At 33.7% G+C, this 14,196-nt stretch overlaps 1 protein-coding gene across 3 annotated transcripts; it reads right to left on the minus strand.

The window, feature by feature from the left end:
• Positions 1-1,095: 1,095 nt before the first annotated feature.
• Positions 1,096-12,312, minus strand: LOC120067283 (kinesin-like protein KIN-14J). 3 transcript variants are annotated; one of them, XM_039018819.1, is made up of 25 exons: positions 12,249-12,312; positions 11,935-12,085; positions 11,473-11,528; positions 11,080-11,188; positions 10,832-10,986; positions 10,602-10,700; positions 9,668-9,857; positions 8,598-8,713; positions 8,415-8,498; positions 8,187-8,264; positions 8,006-8,098; positions 7,873-7,902; positions 6,424-6,765; positions 6,257-6,338; positions 6,055-6,150; positions 5,804-5,983; positions 5,494-5,600; positions 5,238-5,416; positions 4,348-4,512; positions 4,006-4,259; positions 3,748-3,911; positions 2,893-3,584; positions 2,268-2,377; positions 2,048-2,182; positions 1,096-1,509 (listed from the first exon to the last, which is right to left on the minus strand). In XM_039018819.1, exons 4-24 carry the CDS (start codon positions 11,087-11,089, stop codon positions 2,049-2,051), a joined length of 3,360 nt encoding a protein of 1,119 aa, XP_038874747.1. In that variant the 5' UTR covers positions 11,090-11,188; positions 11,473-11,528; positions 11,935-12,085; positions 12,249-12,312; the 3' UTR covers positions 1,096-1,509; position 2,048. The 3 variants fall into 3 exon arrangements, with proteins under 3 accessions (XP_038874747.1, XP_038874745.1, XP_038874748.1); XM_039018817.1 differs by having other exon boundaries at positions 11,935-12,304; XM_039018820.1 differs by lacking the exon at positions 2,048-2,182 and having other exon boundaries at positions 11,935-12,305.
• Positions 12,313-14,196: the final 1,884 nt, after the last annotated feature.

The following is a 14,196-nucleotide window of genomic DNA, read 5'->3' on the forward strand; positions in this document are numbered from 1 at the left end:
GCAGTGTTCACAGATAGGAGGGGGTCTATACTCTACTTATCACTGTCGGACCCGAAAGATTTCATAGTAAAAGCAGCAGCATCTGTTGAGGGGATTACTGGACTGTTCATTGCACTGGATCGATCTTCTTCTGAACGTACCTCCAAACAAACCTCCATGAGGGAGGGTATGGGGCGTTGGCCTAATATCCGACTACGAACAACATCAAATTTCAAATTCATCCCGGCTAAAAAATCATACACAGATATGTTTCTTCATTCTTGAAGTGTTGGACTCCCCTACAGAGACAATCCCAGACCACCTCTCGACTCAAGTCCATTTCCTGCCACAAAAGGGATAATTTGTTAAAGTAAGATGTCACATTCATCGATCCTTGTTTACATTCATGGTTTGCGTACTGTGTACAACCGAGATGCATTCTGTCTTTTTTAATATAACTTCTACACAACATCCCAAATATCTCGAGCGGTTGCAGCATAAAGTAACGACTTGCCAATCTGAGGCTCCATGCTGTTAACCAGGACCGAGCACAACAGAGAGTTCTTAAGGGTCCTTCGGCCTCGGTTTCGATATCTCTCCTGTTAAATATATGAATTTATGACGTTCTTCCAGAGCCATTTTGATTGATTGGGACCAGGAAAAATAGTTGTGGTCATTCAACTTTTCTCCAATGATAAATATTATAGCCGATGTATGGAAAACAAATATTTACCTACTAATTCAATTATTTTGTTTACCACTACTAAATTTTGGGCTATTTACAAAAATCACTCACGAAATTCAATAGTAGCTACAAATAGATCCTTAAATTATTATTGGTACAAGTTGAGATCTTAAATTTTTAAAAATGTTAAAATTGGACTCTCAAACTTCTTATAATAGTTGTAGAATTAGATCCATAAATGACAAAAATTGAACCATCAAACTTGTACAATTGATCAAATTTCTATAATTATGTAACTTCAAGAGTTTTAATACTAATATAAGATTTAAGGCTCAATTTTTATAATTAAAAATTTGAGGGTATATTTACCATTACCATTGAAGATGATTTTTGCAATTTGATCCTGTAGTGATCAACAAGAAGATTACTGGTGAAGAGCAAATTAACTCTCTCTACATATAAAATTATAAATATCTGTGGGTATACATTACACACAGAATTAGAGACAGATAACATAGGTAGAGAGGAGAGAGATAGTTCAGGTAGAGCGAGAGAGAGATAATATTAGAGGATAGAAAGGTTTAAAGTGAACATGTATTTAACCAATAGCTAACCCTTTGGCACACAAATATACAACAAAAGGAAGAAATTATGAAATTCCAATTAGAATGGCAAAAGATGGGATGAGCCAGAAACTAGAAGTGTGAAGTGTCAAACTGCAACCAAGAACTACACAAAATAATGATTAGGCTCTAAGAATTTTTCTACCCAGATTAGATTGATTCACTTCCACCTTTTGCCACTTTTCGTCGACGAGGAGCTACCAACAATCGTTTTTTTGGCACCTGATTTCCATCAAAATAGAGAGGGAAAACGAGCAAAAAGAATATAGAGGGGAAAAAAACTAAATTAGTGTCTATTAATGATCGAGTTAAACGGTAACATAAAACTAACATGACATCACGTAGAAGTTGGCATGGCAATGACTACATATAAAAAGCTGAGCTATCACTGGGTGTGACTTCAATATGATAACACATCTGTCTTTCATTATATAATTTTTTTTTCTTCCCTTTTAGGGACACCAAATGTCGAAGTGAAAATTTAAACCTCTAACTTCAAATAGATGAGTAGCTACCTTAATTATTAAATTATGCTCATGTTGGCATATGCCTTCCTTACTAATGAGCTAGATTATAAGATTATAAATTTTTGGGATTGAAAGGACTGAAATGTTAGAAGTAGCAAACTAAAATGGTTAAAACTATAGTTTAACCAAAAAGGAGATCATTTAACAGTGACTTGGGAAATGATGCAAGTTCTAGACTAAGGTAAAAGCAGAAGAGCTGAATAAATGCACAAGGTAAATAATCATTTTAATACCTCAAGATGGTGCACTCTTTCCACTCTCTTTTGTAGTTATAATTCTTTTGTTATTAACAGCAATCGGAGAGCTTTTTTGTATTCTCCTTTGATCTCCTTTTGTACTTTTCATTTTATCAATGAAAAGTTTGGTATCTTATCAAATTAAGAGAAAAAAGAACATAAGGCAAATGATATGGAAAACATTGGAGTAAAAACAACAGTGTATAGGTTTTCATACTTGATGCTGATGGAGCCTTTGAGGAGCTTTTCGTCAATGGAACTTTTGACGATTTTGCTTGGACGGGCTTTTGTGGGGGCCTCAGACCAGTCTTCGATGGTGCATTGATTCTGCATAGAACAGGAAACGAAAAAAATGAATTTCTTGAAAGGTTATTTAATCGCCACTGCGTAAAAGAGTTGTGACGCATCCAAGCATGTCAAACAAATCACATGGTGCACCAAGAAAAAAGTTTTAATCATCAAGAAAGAGGAAAGAGCATATTTTAAATGTTATTACTAAAAAAGATGTCCTATTCTGCTATTTTTGAAATTAAGAGGCTTATAGGGATGTGCCGATGATATAACTTGAGATGCTAAACCCTGAGTTGAAAAACAACACTTGTGATACTTGGAGCTAGCACGAGTATGTGCAGAGCCTTAAGATTAAAGGGTAAACCATAAGTGAAGTGAGGCCCACGACACCCCGTTTATAAGAAACGATAAAGGGTCAGACTTATAGTAGCTGGAGGTGGCACCAATCAATTTTAAGCATGAAATGAAGAGAGTAAGCAGAACCTAAAGTCTATTGAAGTCGAGTACAATGATGTCCATAAACATTTTAAGAGGGAATAGTAATTACTTACTTTTCTGGAATAGGAACCAATGACTTCCCCCCAGTTATACTTTCTGCTGGCCTTTTTACATCCAATGTGCTCTCCGGGTATTTGGTATCGGAAAACGAAACATCTGATGGTTTTAAAACTTCAGGGAATAGAGTGTATTCCACAACACTACAAATTGATCCCTCGGTTTCAGTTCCCATCGAAAGCCCGCCATCTGATATATCACTTAATCTCTCATCAGAATCAGCATTTCCAAAGCCTAAAAGGTCAACATCATCAGTAACATTCTGACCTAAAACCCTTGACTGTGAAGAAGATTCCTTCTGATGTCTAAAGTCCTCTAAAGACAGATGTGATCCAGATCCAGAACGCTTATGATGTCTAAAGTCTTCTATAAACAGATGGGATCCAGATCCAGAACGCTTATGATGCCTAAAGTCCTCCATAGACTGAAGTGATCCAGCTTCAGAACGCCTGTCATAATCTGAGAAATTGTCCATGTCAGATGCTGCTTTATTCGTCAACCCTGAGCCTTTTCTCCCTGATGCCTTTTGGCTCTGCCGAGGAGTTGTGCTAGAGTGCCTTCTAGGAGAAAATGACTCGTATCTTACGGAACCAACGCCATGCTTTACACCATTGCCATTAGTTTTAAGCAACTGCAACCGCTCAATCTCCTCATCTTTATTTGCAATGGTATCCTTGAGAACAGCCACCTGCAGTGTCGACATAGAATCAGAAAGTAGCATATCTCACGCAAATGTGTATTCCGTGCATACTATTAGGATCAAGATAGAAGGAGGTTTGTGCAGTTCAATAACTCAATAACTGTGATAAAAGAAAAGAAAAATCAAGAACATAATAAAACGTCGTCAGGACCTGATCCATGAGTTCTCTAACATATCTACCCTCTTTATTGCTGCGGGCAGCACCCAACTCTACACCAGAAACTCTTTCTGCAAACTTCAAGGTGCTTATTGTTTCAGAGTACGACTCTACATCGGGATTAATCTGTACAAACATGAGTGTCTTTGCTTGACCACCTAGAGATTCAAATAAAGCAAAATAGTGACAAACTTGGTATTATCAGAAAATCGAATAATAAAGGTCCAATCGAATACAAAAACGAGAAAACACCTAAAGAACTTTGGAGAACTTGGGTTAGTTTGCTATTTCTGTAAGGTATGTGTGAAGTCTTCTGTGCAAGAGCAAAAATTACATCCCCAAGAGCTGACAATGATTTGTTAATGTGTTGTGCCTCCTTCAGCCTATCTCCAGTTGCCTCTGAGCGGTCCACCCTTTCACTACCGGCAAGATCTATTAAATGAAGACTACCACGTAAGATAGCATCAGTCTCCAAGTCCACACCACGAACATGAATTGTCAGCACACTGCACAGAATCAGCAATTGCATGAAAAGTATTCTTAAAGTATGACAATAAATGACAAGCAATAACATGTTTAGAATAGTAATAGTACCTATGAGATCTGCTGCTTCTTTCATTCAAGGCGGTGGCTCCAACTGTCCTGTTTGTCAATCCAATTTTCATCAAATCCAGGACATCGCCAGTAGATCTAACAGGATGCATACCGGCATCAGGTACTGCAAGCCCATTTGGTTGGGTGGTGTTCCAAATCCCAAGTGTGTGCAAGTCAAAGGAAATAAAGTTTTTTGCTATCAAAAAATCAAAAGCATGCTTCGCTTATGCTTACCAAATTCTGAATTGGCTAGGGAAGGCTAGATAATAAATCGGTTAGATAATATAGGAAATTAAAAATATGATTGATTATAAAGAATTGAAGGTAAACCAAACTGTACTTATCCCCCTCCCCCACCTGCTCCCGGGTGTATTCTTTGACCTTTGTCAACGGAAGAGACATTGGGTCATTTAATTGTGCATTGCCCCATTGCAACTTCTTTGTGGGACCTTTGTTTTTAAGCTTCTTCAGTGAACTGGAGAAGTCTATCTGTTCAAGACTTGTGTCCAAGGTATGTTAGGTTTGAACTTACAGATAAAAGAAAGATTTTCTGGGAGGTTTACAGTTCGTGTGGTGTTGTGGGAAATCTGGTAGGAAAAAACCTGAAAACATCAAGAAGTATTTGGCTATAAGCAAGAAGACTTTTGTTAAAGCTATCTTTTAGGTATCTGGATGGTGCAATATTCTTTTCATAAACAAGCCAATTCAAGTGTTTTTCCCCCTTTTTCTGTTATTCTATGAGCGTTGAGAGGGTTCTTTGTCTTCCCATTGTGTAATTATCTTTTGCGTTGAATGATCAATTTCTTTCTTTGAAAATGAAAAGACAATTGAACATTAAAAATAATCTATTTAAATAATTAAATAATATCAAAATATTCAAAGTAGGATATCTCTTTGGAAGACCACTAGTTGAGAGCAGATCACGGACTTGCTCGTTGTATATCTCAACCATTTGAACACCAATTTCATAGGAAATAGAGCCCTTCCTGCTTTGAGAAATTTCAAAGAGGTCATTTAATGCTCGATAGTTAACACCCCATTCTGCTCTCAATGATACATCAGGTCCACTCTGAGAAAGAATCACACATATAAGCCCCAATGAGCAAGATAAAAATATGGTACTAGAAATATGAACATAGAGCATACCATAGTATAGGTCTTTCCCGAACCAGTTTGTCCATAAGCAAATATGCAAACATTATATCCATCGAGGACAGATCGAATTAATGGTTGAGTGTCTAAAAACACATCCTCTGTCAACCAGTATAATTAAATGTAAATAGGAAATCAAGCACAAAAAAATAACCTCTTCCAAATTGAATTTCTTTAACCCTCATAAAAAATAATATAAAATACTAAAAGTTGAACTACTTAAATGATTGACTCGGTGGGTATGAACAACATAATAGAGCAAATTAATCTATAGTTAATCAAAATTGGACAAGATCACAAATACCTTGTGAACATGTTGGACCAAAAACTTTGTTGAATTTGAATAGTCTACGATTGTCTTTTCCTTGTTTAGCGGGATTTATAATTACCAATTCACCATTTTCACCAACATATTCAACTGTAGTCAGCTTCTTGCTTTGCCCTGGAAGGAATGGCCGTATCCGACAATACACTCGAATGTTGCCTGTGAAATGCCACATCTAAATTGAGAGAGCTCAAGTAGGGAGAAAAGAAAAAGGAAAATAAAAATGTCACCTTTTAAATCCTGAACTTCATTATACAATCTTCTATTTTCATTCAGAACTGCATGGTAATTCTGAGCCACATCTGCTAATCCTTTGAACTTCATTCCTATTGATGGCAACCTCATTAAAAACAAAAACAGAACAAGAAAAAAATTGAAAATCTGAAAAATGCAGTAAAATAGAAAACTGGAGATTAAGTAAGCTAAACCTACCAAGGAAATTAAAATCCTCAGCATAGTTTCCTTTTGTATTCAAGACCTCACGTTTGATGGACTCCACTGAAATCCTTAACTCCTAAACCAATAAATAAAAGTCATATCTCTAATCAACACAACATGGGCCCTATGGACAATAACAATACGGTTGACATGACAAAAACCTGAAAAGCTCGAAGCAGATCATCAACAAAATTTTGATAGACGAACTCTTTCTTTTTCCATCTCAGTGATTTAGATTCAGAAAATGTCTCGAGTTCCTTCACATTCTTCCTGGAATCAGCTAATAAGCACTCAAGTTCATTTAGTTTCTCCTCAAACTTAGCTCTCTCCTCCTTAGCATTCGTTTCTAGTTGTGAGCAATGATTTTTATGTTCCCTTTTAGCATTTTCTAGCTCATCTTTAAGATTTGAAAGCTCAACATCACAGACTGCCTTTTGCTCCTTCAATGCCATCTTATCCTGCTCCTCACAGTTTTTCATCTCCTCTACTTTGAACATTTCAGCCTTCAATACCAAAGAAATGAATCGTAACATATATAGAACTGAGAAACTGGCAAAAAACTTAAATCATGCCACTTTTCAGACAATGATATGTTAAGGGAGCTAGATGTACAACATTATCGTCACTTCATCAATTTAGGCCTTGTTTGCTAACTAGGAATGGGTTAATGAGATAACCAAAATAATTTAATTTCATAATTTTTTAAAAAAAATAGTGAGAAATAAGTAATAGTATAGGGATTGGAACGAGAATCAACTTAAAATCGGTGCCTGGTCAACTACCAAATTTTGAAATAAATAGAAATGAAGTGGGCTCCAGAGAGAGGTAGTTGTACTGCCACAAACTCAAGTATCACCCCTGATTTAATAAGTTGGACTCTAAGTCCTAGTCTGGGAATAAATAGTACAAAAGATTCTTCGTAGTTATGCAGTGTAAATGATTTCTCCCCATACAACCAAATTTCAAATACCACTCATAGAACTCAAACTAATTGGTTCAATTGAGTAAAAGTTGAAAATTAGAAGAAGCTAAAACGTAATCAGCATACATGTTCAACAGTTATGACGTGATGAGCAGATCATCAAAAGCTTCAAAAGAAAGAGCAATGACTAGTGTATTTCCGACTAGGTGAAAGAATGTTGAAGGCAAACCATAGCATACATTAAGAAATCGGGCTTTCATCAAGATAAAATGAAAGAATTACCAAAAAAAAAGCCCGACAAGAGAGCCAAGCAACTAACCATGCAACAAGGGCCTCCCGCTCACAAACCATAGAAAAAATGAGAACCAACATATATATATATATATATGGGAAGAAAAAAGCCATCACTAATTCAGCATTATGGTTACTCAACTTCTTCAGCAATATTAAGTTATTATAGTTCCTTCATGATAAAACCCTATGAAGCAAGGAAGCTACCAAATTCTACCACTAAAATTTAGTGTCTTGCCAAAATAAGAAAGTGCAATAAAGACAAGGCAGTATGGAACCAATTTCATCTAAATGGCTTGATCCTGATTAAACCCCACAACACAATAAGTCAGGAACCAAAAATAACAAATATGCAGGATAAGTTCCTCAGAGGTAAGAAAGGGGATGAGTATTCTACCTTCAAACGCTGAAGCTGGTTCATGACAACCTACACAAGTAATGACACAATTTATATCCAGGACTCAAAATACAGTATTTTGTTCTCTAACCTGAAAGAAAAGATTTGGACATTTGTATGTTTGTCAAAATACCTCATTTTCTTCCGTGGTCCCTGTTGCAAGGGTTTCAAGGACTCTTAATTTTGAGAGAAATTTCTCCTCCCGAGCTTTCAAAAGATTGCTTTGCTGCACAAATAAGTGACAGTAGTTAATTTCTATTTGTCATGTAAGATAATAAACTATGCCAAGTTAAAAAGCTTCTAAGCGAGATTACATGTTTCAGGTTTCCAACATGAGTTAAAATTCTCTGCTCAAGCACTTGTACAACTTTTCTCAGAATATAAGCTACTTGCTGAGAGAAATTTGAGCCAATAAAAGCAAAGTTAGAAATACAAATAAATTTCATCTTGGATAAAAATATGGCCCTGAAATCAGATATAGTATTTGAATTTCTTGGGCTAAATTTCAGATCCTTCAAGTAGAATGATAATCACTCCCATACATGTGACACATCTCCATTTTTTGTTTCAATATTGCCATCCAAAATTCCATTGATCATATTGAAAAGTGATTGAGTAGAGACATTCTGCATAAAACAATAACAGAAATTGAGAAATGGATCTAATCATATTATGAAGCAAACCATTTATGTAAATATACAATTAAAAATGGTTGAAGGGATTACCTCAAGATTCTTTGATTTTATCAACTCCAAGATGTTAGAACCAGAAACATCATGATTTTGTTCTTGCCCTTCATGATCCTCATATTGAATATGACTGTTTAAACCATACGACGGCACTAGTGCAAACAAACAAGAAAATAATAGAAAATAAAATAATAATAATAGAAAATAATAGAATACGATGGCACCATCAATATTAGATTTTGGGAAGAAGCATGAGAAATCTGGAAAACTGTGGTCCCGGCCAAACTTTCTTTATAACATAAGAATTAACTCATGAAATGATGAAAGTAGTGGTTTTCATAAATAAATTTAAAAGAAAAAAGAAAAAAAGAATTAACTCGATAAAAGATACTACTGATTAATGTAAGTTTGTTATACATGCCTGCTCTAACCTGGTTTGCCCAAGCATCCAAAAAAATCAGACGTCGAGGTCAAAACCATACAAACACACTATAAAGTTATATAATTTTTAAGATGTGTCATCCAGTATTTATATTTTATATTATTAAAGCCTTTTTTTTTTTTTACTAGAAACAAACTTTTCATTGATAGATGGGAAAGATAGAAAAATGTTCAAGAATACAAACTTCCAATGAGAGTGAGGAGAGAACCAAACAAAAAAATGAAAAAAATGATAATCTCCATATATTACAGGAGCCAAAAAGGCAAAATATTATAGATTAGCATGAAGTGAAGCATTTACTCAAATGCAGAGCTTCATTTGAACATGTAAATAAAATTGAACGAAATAATTTTCAGCAGATACTCAAGCAAACCACAAGAAAACAAGAAAGACCAATCAAAATCTTAGCAAAGTATTGGATGCACTCTACGACTGTTTGGCACATCACTTATTTAAGGTCAGAGAAATTAAATCAAATATCTCTTTGTTAAACAGAAAGTTGTATAAAAAGTTACAATGTGCAATCTTATAGACCTTTTTTTCTAGGTTCAGGAACATTGACCTTTCAAAATCAAGAACAAAGTCAACCATAAATGAACTTCACAATGAAATCTGAATGAGATCTTTGCACAATTTAAATTCTCCTTCCGATCCTGTAACATACCTGATACAACCGAACCATTCTGAAAATCTTGAAATCTTTGCCCGGACAAATTATTGATTGCATCTAATGAGTCTACTTCATATAAGTTCCATTTTTTTCGTGAATAATTTTGAATGTACTCATCCCCAACACTCAAATCAAAAGAAGCTCGAAGTGTGCTCAGGCAGTGCAAAACCGGTGCAATAGATCCCTGCATATAATATCTGCTCAGATTTCAATCTATAAAAGGTTTCAAAATTTAAACCATCAAACTGTTTCATTCAACATAAATACAAAACTCAACAAAGGTCTTGTTTTGTTGGCAAGTCAGATAAAATTGTGATAAATGATGAAACACAATAATTACATGTTTTCGGTTCTCACAGTAATGGATGTATGATTGTAAGATCCTAGTCAGATTACACAAGAATACAGCAAAGGAGTACAAGTATATCACAAAATACCAGATTTTTATTCTAGATAAAAGTTGTATGACATCAAATTCAAATGATTATTTACTATTCAAGGTTAAACCCCCAATCTTTTACCAATCAAATTTAACTTTAGAATTTTAATTTCATCCCAATGAATGATGAAATTAATACGTTCGAATAGTCAAGATATTTGTGACGAATTGCAATAAATTCTCATGGCTGGACAAAACTACTTTTGTTGGCTGGTTTTTGTGACTGTGATAGGCATTTTGTTTAGAACAGTAGGAGCTGTTTTAATGTTGGCTTTGAGTTTTTTTTTTTTTTTTCTTTTGTCATTAGATTATATGGTTGGGTTTGGCTAATTTTCTGGTTGTGTTGAGCACGGTGTTTGGATTAGTTTTGTGTAATTCTCACTCAACTAAGTATGAAATACAAGTGTCCCTACACTTTACATCATCTATCTGGCAGAAAATGAAGGTACTTGCTGTTGCAATTGCATTGCATCAAACTAGAGTAATTACCTGTTCTAAGACAGAAGGTTCAAAGCCTGGAAGTCCTAATTCATCCAGAGTTATCAGAAAACTCTCAATATTAGGAATGATGGGCTTAGAATTGCCTCCCTAAAGAAAAGAAAATAAATTTATGAAACCAATAGTAAAAAAAATGATAATTAATGTGAAGAAATTATTAGATGGAAAAAATATGTAAGTACAAAAAAGTAATGAACAAAGGCCACCAAATGCCATCGAACCTGAACTGCACCAGGGCATAGTTTATCCAACATGCTACATAGTACAGTTCCATCAATCAAGCATGCCCTCAATTCCTCGTCTGAAGCATCCAGTGGCAAATTTATATGGGGGAGCATACAATTTAACCACTCCACCAGCTCCAATTTCAGTTTGGCTAATGTTAAAGACAACTTAAGGTTAAATGTGGATATGAGAAAGACCAGAATATCTCATATGCAAACAACTTCTGATAAGCAAAGAGACTTACATTCAGCCATTCACCAGAACTTCTGAACCAGCTGAGTACAGCTCCAAGTGTATGTTCATAACAAAATCCTCAATGATTTACTCTTTCCATGATCCAGGCGAACATGGAGCTAAAAAAGTTCCATACCACATTAACTATTATATTCAATGCAAGGTTGCTAGAGGTAAAAAAGAAAATGCGCAGAAAAGAGATGCAGCTTTATATCTTCACTCATATAGACTACTGAAATCATGCAATGTTGCTCATCATTGAAAATGAATCGTTTCTCCATATAAATCCAATATGTTGTTTTTTTAAAAAAACCAGGAAAATTTTGCCATGTCCACAAATCTAAGTTCCTCTTCTCTTGCTGAGAGAGACTATATAAGAAGAGATGGGCATTCAAGAAACTACCTGTGAAATACTGATGAGAAGCTGAGGAAACATTACCACCCAAATTTCAGGCCAACCTGCCAAACAATCCTTTTATTAGAATAGCAAATTTCCAGAACTTTTACCTGTTCATAAAAATTTAAACCCCAGCTACACCATGTCTCAAGTAACTAACTACAAACAAATTCGAGCGGAATTTAACTATCCTTACCACCCCCGCCCCCGCCCCCCCGGGAAAAAAAAAGAAAAGAAAATGTCATACACAAAGTTTCCATTTCCTTGCTCACTTCGCTCGGCAATCACAGCCCAATAACACAGGAGCTATAATATTTAAATTATGAGGTAAAAAAAAAATGAAATGTAACCTAAAGAACACGAAAGATAATCGAAATGGGTCTAAAAACAACCGTGTATCAGCTGTTAAAGAGGCTAAAACAGATCGACACGCATCCTCAAAAGGTATCAATAGTTCAGAAATCGTACCTTTGACAACATGAACAAAATGAGGTTATTCAGAAAGAATTCTTGAAAACCTGATAAATTTTGCGTCAAAGGGGCCCGATTGAAACGAGAGAATGGCAAGAAAAAAATCAAAGGATTAGGACCGGAACACGCAGAGCTCCAGGTCGATTTGCTAAAAGGAACAAAAAATGGAGAAGAAAATCCAAAAAAAAAAAAAAAAACAGCTGAGGTATGAGCCACAAATCCGGTCCGAAAATTCAGAGACAACGAAACAATGTGTTTGTTTCGAAGGAAAATATTGAAAAAGAGAAAAAAGAAAAAAAGTTGGAACGAACTATAAAGAAGCTCCTCTCTCTTCCTTCTTCTTGTTCTTCCTCTTTCTTTTTTTTTTTTTTTTTCAATTTATTTATTTCATTCAATTTTTTTTATTTGCTTTTTACAGAAGAAGGTGCTGTACTTTTTGATATTTATGCTTGGGCCCCCGCCCCATAAAATTTGGAGTCATGTTCCCGCCTTTTCCATTCGGTTTGGTTAACTAACGTTTTTATTCAATTTTGATAATGTTTATCCATTGATAATGACGGAATTAGTGATGAGTTTTGTTAATTTTATTTTTAATCCGTTTAAATATAGTTTTTGGATTATTTCTTACGTTTACTTTTCTTTTCGTTTTGTCCTCCTTTTAGTATTCTTAGTTAATTAAAAGATAATTTAGTTCGAATTTATATTTCAGTCTCCATATATATTGGATTTTATTGTATTTCAGTCTTTATATTTTCAGATTTATTTTATTTTGGTCCTATTTTAAAAAAAAAATAATAATTACATTGACAACAATGTAAAATGACCAGGTAATTAATAAATCATATAAGATTGTGTTATTTTTATTTACGTAATTTAGGTTTTTCATTTAAAAAACACATACGCATGTACACACTTTTATCTTTATATTAACTGAATTTCTTTGAACAATAGTATTGACGCACTTTAGATCCAAGCATAACTTAGTAGCATAATGCTCATCTTTTTAAGTGTTTTGTCAATTCTGACTTTAGTTGATCTGAAATTGTTAAATAATTTTTTAACGTATCAATGTAAACATAGCACAACTAATAAGACATGTAATTTTGAAACCTTGCCTCCAATTTGTAGTACTGTTTTTTTTTTTTTTCATTGCAAAAAACAACCTCTTCAAATTTTAATTTTATAAAACTAGCATACTTTTTGAAATTTTGTTTAAATAATTTTTTTCAGTCCATCTCAAACGAGACCGGACATCGAGATTTAGTTAAAAAATAATTTTTTCTAACTTATCGACTAATTCAGGCCATCTAGATGTTGGTTTTTTAAAATATTATATAATCTTCCAAAATCTTACTTATATATTTTCACATTTTCTACAAATTCAACTAAATATTATATTTACGTAACTTTTTGAATCTTTAGCCAATTTATGATCCACAATTGTATTGAATTACTAAATTATTCAAATGGTTTTCATTTGATTGACTTGTGATTTTTAAAAGTTGAGAATAACAAATTTTGTAAAAGATTAAGTAAAATATAAGACATATTTAGAATCTCGGTGTTAATTTGCTAGATAATTTATCGAGAAATCTCAAATATATAAAATATCGATGTTAATTTGCCCGAGATTAATATCGATGTTTTTATATATTTTCATATATCTTAACCTTTTTTTTTACAAAATTTAATATTTCCCAAAATTTTAAATATTAAAATGTAATCACTTCAGATCTATTTGTGTAATTGGTAAATTCATTTGAAAGTTTGAAAATTCATATGTGAAAATATAAATTGAGCTAAATATTTGAAAAACCACATTAAAATATTTGGTAAAGATAAGTTAATACTATAAAATTTGAAAATATATAATATTTGGTATAAGATTTTGGAAGATTATATGATATTTGAAAAAATTAACTGAATATCGTTAGGTAATGGCCAAGATGTACCGAGAAAACTAGTTGAACGGGATTCGATTTAGCACGCTAGTTTTGTAAGATGGAAATATTTAACAATTTCTCTATTTGTTCTCTGACGCCGACAAATGTTCTTAAAATGATTTCACTCCTATGGAAATCGTTATATTCATGTGTAATTGAGACGAAAATAATGAGAAATTTTTATAAATAGAAAAATTACAATAATATTTACACTTTATAGCAAAAAAAATCTAAAAGTATTTGTACTTTTGAACTTTTTGCTATAAAATGTAAATATTTTTAAATAATTTTTTATATTTAAGAAGCCCCAATATAA

The sequence above is a fragment of the Benincasa hispida genome, chromosome 12 (assembly GCF_009727055.1).
Source record: "Benincasa hispida cultivar B227 chromosome 12, ASM972705v1, whole genome shotgun sequence".
In the NCBI taxonomy this organism is placed as follows: domain Eukaryota; kingdom Viridiplantae; phylum Streptophyta; class Magnoliopsida; order Cucurbitales; family Cucurbitaceae; genus Benincasa; species Benincasa hispida.